The sequence below is a fragment of the Melanostigma gelatinosum genome, assembly GCF_949748355.1.
Source record: "Melanostigma gelatinosum genome assembly, chromosome: 7".
In the NCBI taxonomy this organism is placed as follows: domain Eukaryota; kingdom Metazoa; phylum Chordata; class Actinopteri; order Perciformes; family Zoarcidae; genus Melanostigma; species Melanostigma gelatinosum.
In genome coordinates, this window is record NC_136640.1 from 1,592,495 (window position 1) to 1,607,178 (window position 14,684).

Sequence of the window (14,684 nt, forward strand, 5' to 3'; positions counted from 1 at the left end):
AGACAGACTTCTGCTGCAAGTTAAAACTGTTTCATTTCAAAATAAAAGATCTTTCTTTAAGAGACAGACTTCTGCTGCAAGTTAAAACTGTTTCATTTCAAAATAAAAGATCTTTCTTAAAGAGACAGACTTCTGCTGCAAGTTAAAACTGTTTCATTTCAAAATAAAATATCTTTCTTAAAGAGACAGACTTCTGATGTATGTTGAAACTGTTTCATTTCAAAATAAAAGAACACATGAACACATCATGATAACGTTATAGTTCACCTTCAGCCAGTACTCACTGGCTCTCCTCCTGTTGGTTAGCCATTAGCGGTGCTGCTAACGCTACTAGCTCTCCTCCTGTTGGTTAGCCGTTAGCGGTGCTGCTAACATTACTAGCTCTCCTCCTGTTGGTTAGCCGTTAGCGGTGCTGCTAACATTACTAGCTCTCCTCCTGTTGGTTAGCTGTTAGCGGTGCTGCTAACGTTACTAGCTCTCCTCCTGTTGGTTAGCCGTTAGCGGTGCTGCTAACATTACTAGCTCTCCTCCTGTTGGTTAGCCGTTAGCGGTGCTGCTAACATTACTAGCTCTCCTCCTGTTGGTTAGCCGTTAGCGGTGCTGCTAACGTTACTAGCTCTCCTCCTGTTGGTTGGTCGTTAGCGGTGCTGGTAACGTTACTAGCTCTCCTCCTGTTGGTTAGCCGTTAGCGGTGCTGCTAACATTACTAGCTCTCCTCCTGTTGGTTAGCCGTTAGCGGTGCTGCTAACGTTACTAGCTCTCCTCTGATTGGTTGTTTACAATGAAACATTATCAGAGATCAGAGACCAAGTAGTGTTTTCTGTTTTAGTTGATCAACCGCGTGTTTCAAACTATTTCAAACTTCGACCGTAATGTGAGAATTAGTTGTGTGGGAACTTTATTTTGTAGCAGTCAGCTCACACCTCCGAGTTCTTTCACACTTTATGTATTTAGAGACGTTTATATCGTAGAAGTCGAGTGACTGCCATCGTGTTTATAGCTGCGGAGCTTTTTAACAACACAAGTTACAACTTTCATAAGAATAATGATGAAAAATAATGGAGCCAAACTCATAAAAACTCCTATTTATCAAAGATTATGAAACACTGAAGATGAACCGACTGAACATGTTGGTTCATAGATTCAGGTTTGTCTCCTGGTGACGATTATATGATGAAGAAAGAAACGGGAACACATCTGAAAGTAACAAAGGTTGTTGTTCTTAAAGTGAGCGTGTGGGAACAGAAATGATCTCAGAGTCACTTCCTGTTTCTGCTGAACAGCAGACTGAAGAACAGACTCACCTGTTCAAATATGAACATCATGTTTCATGGAAGTCTCAACTTCCACTTATTTAAATCTTTCTCCTGAAATAAAAGAGATAAATATATACCTCTCATGTTTAGAATACAACGGAGGCAGACATGTGGATGTGTTCAGGTACAAATACAACGGTGGAAGAAGTACTCCAGTCAAAGTAGTAAAACAAGTAAAAGTCCTGCATTTAAACCAGCTTCATGAGTAACATGATGCTTTATTAAATGTGTTCCTTGTCACACAAACAGCATGAAAAGATGATGAATATATCTGATATATATAATATATAATATATATTGTTGTGTTCTGAGCCGTGAAGTGTTTCATGTTCAGAATATAAATGCTGAACTGGAAATAAGGTGAAAGAGGAAATAACACTTTAATAAAGCCTGTTTCCTCTTTCTGACACTTTGATGGGTTGAGTTTCACAATAAGAGTCAACATCAATAAAAGTAAAACTTTTCATGTGAACAATCTGCAGAAACAACTGTAATTCATTAAAGAATGAAACCTTGATGGTGAAACAGAATAAAAGTTGTCGCATCAACACAGACTCGTTTAAATGTTTGGATCCTGATTTAAACTTTAGATCTAGTTTAAAGAAGAAAGATGAACTCTTTGAACAGCAGCTCGGTTCTTACTCTGAACCCTGAGCTACTTTAATGAGTTCCGTTACGATCAGAATAAAACTGCTTGAAGACATAAACATGTCGTGTTCTCTCTGAGCTCAAGTACTAAACTACAGTCTGTTCAGAAGTTTCAGGAGAAACGTTGCAGCAACGTGTTCGATAATAAAACATCTGCTGGACTCTGTTTGAAAACACATGAAAATGAAATCATCTAAAGCTCAGTTTTCATTGGAAAACAATGAGTAAAGAGACGTTAATGCTCCTGTGCAGCCTCAGAGGAGAAGCAGTGAGACATGGAAACGTGAGGAAGAGCTTTCAGAGTCTGCACTTCACTCAAATACTGAAGACTCTCCAGAGGATTTATCGCACGTATTTAATTCATTTTTCTTCACATTTCTTTGTGTTTCCAGAAAGTTCCAGTTCTGGCCATTCGGGCCTTCAGCAGCTCCGCCAGACAGCTGAGGAACAAAGTCCCCGAGGCCCAGAAGATCTTCCAGGTAACACGACGGTTAAATCATTAGGATTCATCCTCTGAGGACCAGGAATAGCCACAGAGGGTTTTAGATCACAGTCTGACCAAAACCTCTGCAGCAAAGAACAGAAAGGGGCTTCTTCAAACATCCAGGAGGCAACTTAAGAGAAGCAAACGCTTCACAAAGTTAAAGCCGCATTCTCTCTAGTCCACACCAGAAGGTGACGTTGGTGGAAAAAGTTCTAAATCAGCGGAAAAGGTTGTTGATTGTTGAATGAATGCGACAGAAACACGGAGAGTCATGTTTGGAATGTCTTCCATATACTGGTCAGAAGAGTTTGGGTTTCCAGAAAATGGCTCATTAAGTGCCGCTAAACTTAAAATGTTACGACTGTATTTTATTTCTTACACTGTTTTTATTGTTTATTAAAATGTTTTAACACAATGAATGTTCTTAATTGTTTTTAAATCTCCTTTTCTTTTGCCTTATGTTTTGATGCTTTTAATGGTTTTATGTGAAGCACTTTGAATTACCTTGTTGTTGAAATGTGCTCTACAAATAAACTTGCCTTCACTAGTGTCCACCAGGGGGCGACTCCTCTGGTTGTATAGAAGTCTATAGAAAATGACTCTACTTCTCTCTTGATTTATTACCTCAGTAAACATTGTAAACATGAGTTTATGTCTCAATCTCTAGTTTCAAGTCTTCTTCAATACAGCATGATGTTCATTTAGTACATTATGGTCCATTTAGAGTCACACAGACCATAAAGCAGGGGATGCTTTAGGGCGGGGCTACACGCTGATTGACAGGTCTCTAGCAGAGACGTATACGGCGTCTCTACGTCACTCCTCCTCAGTCCAGATATGGTCACTTCCTGTTCACTGGCTGCAAAAAAAACAAGATGGCGACGGCCAAAATATAAAACTTTAAATTTCGCGTCTGTTTCACCTCCTCTTCGGGAGGCGTCTCCCTCCAGCTCGTTCCCTTCGTCAGTGTCACATGATCGATGAGGTGTTGGTGGTGTCATGTTTGATGCTAACACATTAGCACACCCTGTTTTCACCTTGTGGTCTCACACAGGAGGACAACGGGCTGCCGGTCCACATCAAGGGGGGAACCTTTGACGTGGTGCTCTACCGGGCGACCATGACGCTAACTCTGGGAGGTAACGTGTGCAAAAGGATCAAAGTCTCCGGTTCAGTTTGAAAAGTTGGAAAGAAGTTTAAAATATATCGGATGAAGTTCTGAAGTTTAACTCGACCGGATGGAATTATTTACAACACGATAAATTACAATACAAAGTCTCATTTCTGCTTTCAAACAGCTGATCTGACACAAACAGGGTTCACTGTGAATTAGCATAAAGGATAAGTGATTCACCTCCTCCCCTCCTCACCTCCTCCCCTCACCTCACCTCCTCCCCTCCTCACCTCACCTCACCTCCTCCCCTCCTCACCTCCTCTCACCTCCTCCCCTCCTCTCACCTCCTCCCCTCCTCCCCTCCTCACCTCCTCTCCTCCCCTCCTCCCCCTCACCTCACCTCACCTCACCTCCTCACCTCACCTCACCTCCTCTCACCTCCTCCCCTCCTCACCTCCTCTCCTCCCCTCCTCCCCTACTCCCCCTCACCTCACCTCTCCTCCCCCTCACCTCACCTCACCTCACCTCACCTCCTCACCTCACCTCCTCTCACCTCCTCACCACCTCTCCTCCCCCTCACCTCACCTCACCTCACCTCACCTCACCTCCTCACCTCACCTCACCTCACCTCCTCACCACCTCTCCTCCCCTCCCCTCCTCCCCTCACCTCACCTCCTCACCACCTCACCTCCTCCGTTTGATCAGTGCATCAACTACACCGGGCTCTTCTCAGTTCGCTACATCCTCGATTCCTCTCCTCACCTCCTCACCTCTTCGTCTCAGGTGGGAGGGACTAAGACACAAGGAGAGGAGTTGAGGAAAGGAATCGAGGATGTAGCGAACTGAGAAGAGCCCGGTGTAGTTGATGCACTGATCAAACGAATGTTTCTCTCTGATCATCAATGAATCTCTGACACAATCAACATATTTTGGGGATATTTAGGATTATTGTTTTTTTATGATGACGTCAGCATCCTAGCTCATGAGGGTGCGTTTGTTTTCTCCACAGGAAGCTGCTACTCTCTGTACTGGCTGCTCTTCGCCTCAATGCCTCACAGGAAAGCGTAGCCCCCCCCCCCCCCCCGGGCTCGGTGTATCTCATGAAGAACAACGCTCGGCTCCGTCTAACACCAGTGTGTGTCGCGTACGATTCTGTTTGATTTCATCACAAGCTTTCTTCATGGCGACGATGAGTTTGTAATAAAGTGTGAAGAGATTCCAACTCAACGTCTTCAGAGTTCTTATTGTGTGTGTGTGTGCGTGCGCGCGCGTGGTTGGTTTCTGACTGTCTGAATAAATGTGATAAACTCGTGAAACATCAAGGCAGCAGCAACAGATGCAAAACATGAATCCAACATCTGCTGCAGACAAAACACACATCACAGCACACGCGCGATGTTCTGCTGCTTTGCAACGCAGCCGTGGTTGTTGGGTCAAGCTTTCCGCTGGAGCATTAAATTAGTTTGTTCGTTGTTTAAAAACGGGGTACGAGATATCAGAATCAAATATGGGTCTTGAACTAATCCTTCAAGACCCAGAAGTCGGCCATTCTCCTATATACCTTCGGATTCACTGATCTTCATCCAGACACGGAGAGGACCATTCACCACATGGTGCCGGCAGCCGACACTTTGGGCTGCAGGAGGCGTTTCTGATGCTCTCCAGATGTTACGCACCGCTGGCTGCAGGAGGAAGCGGAAACATTAAGCAGCGGCTCCACCTAGCGGTCGCAAACAGGAAGTGCAGCAATACACCTGTTTACATACCCAAACATACCGGATGAGATCCAATGAAGGACCATCTTTATGTTTCAGCATACAATGATATTTTAGACAAAAGTGTTCTTCCAACTTTGAATGAGTTGGTTTTTGGTCCTTTTACTGTTTGGACATAAACCGTGAAGACAAAAGCAGCTCCATGAAGAAAAGGTTCTCAGTTAGTCTCTCTCAGTGCACAGGAGGCAGCATGTAGCGCTGCGATGCCACGTGTGGGATTGAAATTGACAGAAACTATTAAACAGTGAGCTGAATTGTAAATTCTTAAAGTCCACAAAATATGTCTCGTTAGCGTCACGCCTCAGATTGCTGGTGCAGAGTCTGCAGTGACTCCAGGAATGTTTGAAAGATCTCAGTAAGACATTCCTGGTCCTCAGATGATGAAGCCTACTGAATTTGGTGATCACCATCAGGTCAAACTTTCAATTTGTTCAAAACTTTGGTTTATTGAACCACACGCACGCACACACACACACACACGCGCACACACACACGCGCGCACACACACACACTTTGTATATTATTATACAGGAACTAACTGCTTTACAAAAAACAAAATAATACAATATCACATGTATGTACAGTGTAGTAAATATACCATCTCAAATTGTACACAAAGTATTTACAATTATCACATACTGCAATAAAACAAAACTCAAACCATTACTCTACAGACATTAGATTTTGCATAACATCAAATAAAACATGCCACATTTTGAGGTTCTCATCTTTACAAACCCATGACTGTTTTTAAATTAGTGCAAGTCAACCACTTGTTTAAGAGGTTATGGATACATAATCCTTAATATTTCCATTCACACAACAAGTCAAACAAAAACGATGGCAATCTGCTAAACACGGAGCTCAAATAAACCTTGCCTTCAGACCCCCCCCCCCCCCGATTCTGTAGTTGAAGGTCTGTGGGCTCATTTTAGAGGAAAATCAGGGAATGTAGCTTAAACAGGTTTAAAAAAAAAACATGAAGTGTTGAGTAGAGACGATGGATCGAGTTAAAAAATGAGACGTTTCTGTGGAAATCTGAATAAATGTGTACCTCAAACAACTTTAGCTAAAATCCTGACAATCCGTACCGATATATCCGAACATCTTGTGTCAGAAAAACGAGACTTTAACAACGTAAAGGAGATGAAAATGAGACTTTAACAACTTAAAGGCGATGAAAACGAGACTAACAACTTAAAGGTGATGAAAACGAGACTTTAACAACTTAAAGGTGATGAAAACGAGACTAACAACTTAAAGGTGATGAAAACGAGACTTTAACAACGTAAAGGAGATGAAAACGAGACTTTAACAACTTAAAGGTGATGAAAACGAGACTAACAACTTAAAGGTGATGAAAACGTGACTTTAACAACGTAAAGGAGATGAAAACGAGACTTTAACAACTTAAAGGCGATGAAAACGCGACTTTAACAACTTAAAGGTGATGAAAACGAGACTTTAACAATTTAAAGGCGATGAAAACGAGACTTTAACAACGTAAAGGCGATGAAAACGAGACTTTAACAACGTAAAGGCGATGAAAACGCGACTTTAACAACTTAAAGGTGATGAAAACGCGACTAACAACTTAAAGGTGATGAAAACGAGACTAACAACTTAAAGGTGATGAAAACGAGACTTTAACAACGTAAAGGAGATGAAAACGAGACTTTAACAACTTAAAGGCGATGAAAACGCGACTTTAACAACTTAAAGGTGATGAAAACGCGACTTTAACAACGTAAAGGAGATGAAAACGAGACTTTAACAACTTAAAGGCGATGAAAACGCGACTTTAACAACTTAAAGGTGATGAAAACACGACTAACAACTTAAAGGTGATGAAAACGCGACTAACAACTTAAAGGTGATGAAAACGCGACTTTAACAACTTAAAGGTGATGAAAACGAGACTTTAACAACTTAAAGGCGATGAAAACGAGACTTTAACAACTTAAAGGCGATGAAAACGCGACTAACAATTTAAAGGTGATGAAAACGCGACTTTAACAATCTAAAGGTGATGAAAACGAGACTTTAACAACTTAAAGGTGATGAAAACGAGACTTTAACAACTTAAAGGTGATGAAAACGAGACTAACAACTTAAAGGTGATGAAAACGAGACTTTAACAACTTAAAGGCGATGAAAACGAGACTTTAACAACTTAAAGGCGATGAAAACGAGACTTTAACAACTTAAAGGCGATGAAAACGCGACTAACAATTTAAAGGTGATGAAAACGCGACTTTAACAATTTAAAGGTGATGAAAACGAGACTTTAACAACTTAAAGGTGATGAAAACGAGACTTTAACAACTTAAAGGCGATGAAAACGAGACTTTAACAACTTAAAGGTGATGAAAACGAGACTTTAACAACTTAAAGGTGATGAAAACGCGACTAACAACTTAAAGGTGATGAAAACGAGACTAACAACTTAAAGGCGATGAAAACGCGACTTTAACAACTTAAAGGTGATGAAAACGCGACTTTAACAACTTAAAGGTGATGAAAACGAGACTTTAACAACTTAAAGGTGATGAACTTTCATGCTTGACTCTGGACTTCTTACATTGGGATGGAGGGCTGATGTTTCACTGAATGCTACATCAGTCAGTTATTCTGCCATCAAAGTTAAAAAAGATAGTTTGAAAAACCTAAAATACGAGATTGACACGTTAAATTGTTTTGTTGAGGCTCCGATCAGACTCGTTGCTAGGTGACGTCACGGTTTTCTAGCGGTTTTATTTAGACACGCATAAAAATTAAAATATTCTAAAATTTTAGCACCAGGCACGAAGTCAATGGCAGCCAATCAAATCAAGCAAAATGCGAGCTTTACTACTTTAAAACTGACTTCCTGTTTGTAGTAGGAACAGTCGAAGGGTTGATTTTTAAACACGATAAACTAATCGGGGGCTTAATGGCGTCTGAAACAACCTTTTTCCGAAACTGACAATCAAATGCACTTCACGCAACAATTGGCGAAGTCGAACTGTGTTCGAGCTTCAGTTTGTTGGAAAGTCTCCCTTCATACGTCTGTTGGTGACGGAGGGCGAACCCGATTAATCTGCTAAACTGGACCAATGAATCGAGTGCTTCATCACTTCAGTCTTCCCTTTCTGCAACGTTGAATTAAAAACACTGTTTCAAAGTAATGCTCATGTGTTGAGCTGCACGGACAGAAGACGATCACATTTCCTCAGACGACTACGACACGAGAACAGCAGCAGTGAACCGATTCTCAGACGAACCAACGCGAGTAAAGATGCTGAAATAATAACGTCAGAGTTCGTACAACAATACTCAACTATTTGCCGTGCATAGATGTTAAGGCAGGACCGCAGCGTTGGACGAACCCGTTCCTACTTCAACCAAAACAGTCCGAACTACCACAGCTGGTTCTACAGGACCCGGAACCACGGCGTCTTAAACCAACGAACCACCAACCGACGAACCACAGAGAACCCGAGGAGGTTCAGGTCTGACAGCCGCCGGGTTTCCGTTCACAGTGAGCTTATATTTGGGCGTCATTGAGGCAGAAAACCCCGTCACGACCCGAGTGGACCTTTGTGGGTTGGGTTCTTGTGCCAATTGTTCCATATTCACACCTAACAATCACGAGTAAATACAGATAACAGATCAGCTACTTCGAGCAGGTTTCACCTCTGAACCAGACAGCGGCTTCAGATTCGGTTAGAAACACCCTCCGCCGTCTAGAACACGGCAGCTTTGGAAACCACTCTAGTTTGATCTCCAAATGTGCCCAGAAAATGGTTTTTTGGCATCTGGCTTCTGCATCAGTCCCCTCAAGTATCACAGCTACATTCCACCACCTCTTCAATCTCCACGAGCGGGATCAGAGGGACGACCTCTGTCGACCTGCATCCACTACAATGGTGCAACGATCTGGAATCAGGGACCAAAAAAACAGTTTACTGTTGGTTCCGCCAAACAGAGCTCAGCTCGTTCCGACATCGCCTTTCTTCGTCTCGTTAACGTCTTTAGATGTTTTCTGATCAGAAATGTCAGTTTATTTGAGGCCGACTGAGCTCAGACGAGATGAAAACAGGTCTCGATGCTGTGACCCGTTTTGTTCTGGACCCTAAAAAGCCGCTCACAGCACCAGGAAGGGACTCAAATCAGCTTTCTGTGAAATAATAAAACGTTTGTGTTTCTACCTGCTAAAGAAAGTAAAGTTTAAAGTCTCTTTTATGACTTTTCCTTGAAAGGACAATCGGATGTGCGATGGGATCGAACGCTCTTCTTCTCAAACGGAGGTCTTCAATACAGGAAGTCGATGTTTGAGCGCCACGTTTCTCTCCGTCGTGGTTGAAGGAGTTTGAGAGTTGAGGATTATTGCCTTTTACACACTTGTCAATGTGTAAACAAATTAAAAAATGCTGCTGATAATGAAAATAAAACGACATTAAACAGCTGAATAAAAGCAAAGAAAGAGAAGCCGGGAGCTATTTACAGGTTACATGTCCGTCTAGTGTTCTGCCGTCTCCCCGTCGATACATTGAAAGTGTTTAAAAGAAGATTGTTTTTTTTTTATTTATTGTTTTTTGGGAAAGAGTTTGAAAAGAATATTTGTGTTTGTGTGTGTGTGTGTAGCACTATCTAGCTGTACAGGATAAATACTTTCAGGCAACAGGGTATATGGATGATTGTATATTTTGACGATCATTAGAGGCCCCTCCCCCCCGCGTCGTGGGTGACGTGGACGACCTCCATAATAATTAGTACCTGTGTTTTTTGTCCCCCGGCAAGGTTAGACTTTTTACTTTACAAATTGTACACATTGAAACCCTGACAAAGGCACACCATGGAGAAAACGTCGACGTCTAAGATTAGCACTAAGGACTAGTTATACATAATCTGTATTTGTAAAATATGTACAGGACACGGGACCCCCCCCATGATGCTGCGTCATTTGGTCCATCAAAGGTCAGACCGAGGGACGTGTGACGGATCAGTTTGGGTCCAAACTAAACCTTTGTGTTCAGAATGTTTTCCCATCAGGCTCAGAGGGATTACCCCCCCCCCCCAATAGTTTCACACATGTGACCTCCGTCGATCCGACAGAAGCTCCTCCCCCTTCGTGCGCCATCCCAAATGAAATATTTGAAGCAGCAAAACAATTCAAAGTTTCCTCCTCAATGCAAAAACAAAAAAACCTCACTGCCAGAGCGACGACCATGAAGAAGAAGGAAAAATAAAAGAGAGGAAGAGGTGGAGTGCAGCATGAGGTCTGGCAGGCCTGGGGGGGGGGGGTTGAGGAGGAGGAAGGTGTTCTCCAGGAGGATCATCACACGATCTTCTTGATGCTCGGTCTCTTGAAGCTGCCGGCGCTGCGCTGCTTCTGGACCTGACTGGCTGAACCGTGGCGGGTGCGCCCCCCGCTGGACAGAGCGGAGCTGGGGGACAGCTGGACGTTCTCCTTGTCCACACCTGGAGGACAGACGTCCGTTAACCATCAGAGTATGAATAAAGTTTAACGTTAACCATCAGAGTGTAAATAAAGTTTTAACGTTATCCATCACAATGTAAATAAAGTTTAACGTTAACCATCAGTGTTTCTAGTCTGATAATGTTGTATTGTAAACAACCAATCAGTGTTTAAAGCAACAGGAGGAGAGCTAGTAACGTTAGCAGCACCGCTAACGGCTAACCAACAGGAGGAGAGCTAGTAACGTTAGCAGCACCGCTAACTGCTAACCAACAGGAGGAGAGCTAGTAACGTTAGCAGCACCGCTAACTGCTAACCAACAGGAGGAGAGCTAGTAACGTTAGCAGCACCACTAACGGCTAACCAACAGGAGGAGAGCTAGTAACGTTAGCAGCACCGCTAACGGCTAACCAACAGGAGGAGAGCTAGTAACGTTAGCAGCACCACTAACGGCTAACCAACAGGAGGAGAGCTAGTAACGTTAGCAGCACCGCTAACTGCTAACCAACAGGAGGAGAGCTAGTAACGTTAGCAGCACCGCTAACGGCTAACCAACAGGAGGAGAGCTAGTAACGTTAGCAGCACCGCTAACGGCTAACCAACAGGAGGAGAGCTTGTAACGTTAGCAGCACCACTAACGGCTAACCAACCGGAGGAGAGCTTGTAACGCTAGCAGCACCGCTAACGGCTAACCAACAGGAGGAGAGCTAGGAACGTTAGCAGCACCGCTAACGGCTAACCAACAGGAGGAGAGCTAGTAACGTTAGCAGCACCGCTAACGGGTAACCAACAGGAGGAGAGCTAGTAACGTTAGCAGCACCGCTAACGGCTAACCAACAGGAGGAGAGCTAGTAACGTTAGCAGCACCGCTAACGGGTAACCAACAGGAGGAGAGCTAGTAACGTTAGCAGCACCGCTAACGGCTAACCAACAGGAGGAGAGCTAGTAACGTTAGCAGCACTGCTAACGGCTAACCAACAGAGGTTCACTTCAGTTACATCATGATGCCTTCAGGCTCTGCTCAGTGAACATGAGTACTGGCTGAAGGTTCATTATAACGTTATCATGATGTGTTCACATGTCATCTGTAAAATGTAGTTCTGGTGATAAACTAGAATAAATGTTTTTGCGTTAATATAAAATAGATATTTAAATGACATCTTTTACATAATTAAAGCAAAGTACAAGTAATATTTGCTCCCTCATATTATTATCATCTCTTCTATTATTCTTACTACATGCTTGTAAAGTTTAAATGATGCAGAACTCATTTTAATCTTAAATTCCATTTTTAAGGGTGTCTTTTCATTTAAAGAGCGTCTTCCTGTGCGTGTAGTGTATCGTATGAAACAGCAGGGGGCGCTGTCGCTCAAGTAGACGGCGCGTTTGAGAGCGACTGCAGCGGATCTCTGCGTTAAAGACCTGGTGAGTGCTGCGAGGTGGCCAGTGAGGTCATGGAGTTGGACAGGTTGAGGTTGGCAGTGATGCTGAGCTGGCTCTGGCTGGTGGGGGGGTAGGGGGAGGTGGGCGTCCTCAGTTGCTCCTCCCCTCGCTCCTCGTCGGCCGCCGGCAGGTAGCTGTCGATCAACGCCTCCAGGAACTTCACGATCAGCTCGGCGTAGTCGGGGATCTGCGTTTGCTGCACGGTGAGTAGAGCGAGTTACACGTGAGCTTCAGATGAACTCACTCGAACAGAAGTGACCACAGAGGGTTAGTCACTCGCATCCACACACACTTTAACTAACACACACAGTCAGTCAGTACGCACACTTTAACTAACACACACACAGACAGTACGCACACTTTAACTAACACACACAGACAGTACGCACACTTTAACTAACACACACACAGTCAGTACGCACACTTTAACTAACACACACAGTCAGTCAGTCAGTGAGAGAGCGAGTGTGTGTGTGTGTGTGTGAGAGAGAGAGTTTGTGTGTGTGTGTGTGTGAGAGTGTGTGTGCGTGTGTGTGTCTCATTATCACTTCACCATTGGCAGCGTGTTGCAGTGTAAAGTGCTGAGTCAGCTAAATTTGTGCCTCAGAGAAAATAAAAGATGACCGGCGGAGAGAATGCTTCATACCTTAGAGAAAGGTCCAGCAAACCTCCAGAGACCATTAAAGCCAAAGCCTGTGAAATGAGAAGGGAGGGAGGAGGGGGGGGTGAGGGGGGAGAGAAGGGAGGGAGGGGGGGTGAGGGGGAGAGAAGGGAGGGAGGTGACATGTAAAAAAGGCACGGAGCTGTTATTCATTTTAATTAACCGTTGCAGTTTTAGGTAACTTCCTGTTCAGAAACACTTGGTCGTGGAGTGTTACTGCAACGTCACTGGTTTGATGACATCATGGGACCTTTACAGCCGTCATCCCCCCCCACCCCTAGAAGTGCGTCTTACTCTGGAGGTAGGAGGGCTGGTACTGGGGGGGCGACTCCTCGTGGTACACCACACTCTGCACGATGCCGTGGACCGGGTTCAGCAGGTTGGTGTCCTGACACATGGACAGAACCGTGTTGATCTTAGAGTCCAGCAGGTTGTGGCTGAAGAAGAGGAAGAGACACAAACATATAGATGAAGAAGGCTTTGATCTAAATACACTGCTGACCTCTGTAAGAGCATTTTTATATGTTTCATCACATCTGACACTTAACTGAGACTTCACTGTCTCTGTACCACAGACCTGAGGTCAGCTGCACAGAGACAGACCTGAGGTCAGCTGCACAGAGAGAGACCTGAGGTCAGCTGCACAGAGACAGACCTGAGGTCAGCTGCACAGAGAGAGACCTGAGGTCAGCTGCACAGAGACAGACCTGAGGTCCACCGGCTCGTTCGTATCCTGAACTTCACGTCTACACACCATCTTATGAAAGGTCTCTGGAGCCGATAAAGTCAGCCTGAGGCCGGAGTGAGGACCAGGACACTGACTTGTACCACCATGTTGCTCTCAGCTGCTCCCATGTGGAACATAATGAGACGGAGACGGAGAAAACCTCAAAAACATCCCAATGAAGAGAGAACTCCACTCACACGACAGGAAACACCTTTGGGAAGACAACGCTGGCCTCGGCCAAGTACTCGTAGAGGATCCTCTGGTCGAAGTCGTCCGTGGTGTACTTCACCTGCGTGGCCTTCAACACAATGAAACACTGTGTAAACAAACAGGAACAGACACTGCCGTGCCCGTCCTCACGCTCACGTTTCCTCACCAGCACAGTGAGCAGCAGAGCCTGGATCTTTGGGTCGGTCAGCACCTCCTCGTCCAGCAGGACGTTGGACTCGGAGACCGACACCTTGCGCAGGTGAGAGTTCCCCATTCTCTGAGTCTCTGTGATGATGAAACAACGGGAGGCGTTACGTGAAACATCTCAAACATAAGACACCAGGAGACACCAGGAGACACCAGGAGACACCAGGACGCAGAAGGAAGCTCACCGATCTCGTAGTCGTTCTCCGCTACTCGCCTCATCTTAGGGGGCGTGGTCATCCCCGACTCCAACTCTGGTCTCTTTGGTGCTTTAGAGTCCGATATGAGGTGATCGAAGCTCTTCCTGGTGCCTGCAGGGAGCCAACGGCAGACATTTACACTCATTTAAACCCGAGTCTACACTCGCCGTGGTGACGCCGGCTGAGTCGCAGGTCTGCAACGCGGTGCATGCGATCACGTGACCGTCACAGATACTCGCTGAGAGAAACACGATGGCAGGACTCACAAAGAAGGACGATTCATTGCTACACGCTTCAGAAACAGTTAGTGAGTAAATATGCATCAGTTTACAGGACGTTCAACCGTAGTTTCCTGAGAACATGTAACACTTCTCTCTCTACAGGTTTGTATGAATGTGATATGAGTTTATCGATGATTCTAATCCTCCTCTGTAGCGGTTA

The 14,684-nt window shown here is 44.5% G+C and overlaps 2 protein-coding genes across 4 annotated transcripts in view; one reads left to right on the top strand and one right to left on the bottom strand.

Annotated features, from left to right (window-relative positions):
• Window positions 1–4,784, top strand: part of cox7a1 (cytochrome c oxidase subunit 7A1) — a 7,686-nt gene extending 2,902 nt beyond the window's left edge. The window contains exons 2-4 of the mRNA XM_079271945.1: window positions 2,357–2,443; window positions 3,503–3,587; window positions 4,572–4,784. Coding sequence (XP_079128071.1) covers window positions 2,357–2,443; window positions 3,503–3,587; window positions 4,572–4,630 — 231 coding nt within the window. The 3' untranslated portion in view covers window positions 4,631–4,784. The remainder of the gene's footprint in view (window positions 1–2,356; window positions 2,444–3,502; window positions 3,588–4,571) is intronic.
• Window positions 4,785–5,504: 720 nt separating this feature from the next.
• nf1a (neurofibromin 1a) overlaps window positions 5,505–14,684 on the bottom strand; it is a 75,296-nt gene continuing 66,116 nt past the window's right edge. For 2 of the 3 annotated variants that reach the window (XM_079272140.1, XM_079272139.1), the window contains 7 exons: window positions 14,232–14,354; window positions 14,006–14,124; window positions 13,827–13,927; window positions 13,197–13,339; window positions 12,888–12,934; window positions 12,221–12,437; window positions 10,533–10,800 (listed from right to left, as the gene is read on the bottom strand). In XM_079272140.1, coding sequence (XP_079128266.1) covers window positions 10,658–10,800; window positions 12,221–12,437; window positions 12,888–12,934; window positions 13,197–13,339; window positions 13,827–13,927; window positions 14,006–14,124; window positions 14,232–14,354 — 893 coding nt within the window. In that variant the 3' untranslated portion in view covers window positions 10,533–10,657. Of the gene's footprint in view, window positions 10,814–12,220; window positions 12,438–12,887; window positions 12,935–13,196; window positions 13,340–13,826; window positions 13,928–14,005; window positions 14,125–14,231; window positions 14,355–14,684 lie in introns of all 3 variants that reach the window. The other variant, XM_079272138.1, reaches the window with a different exon arrangement.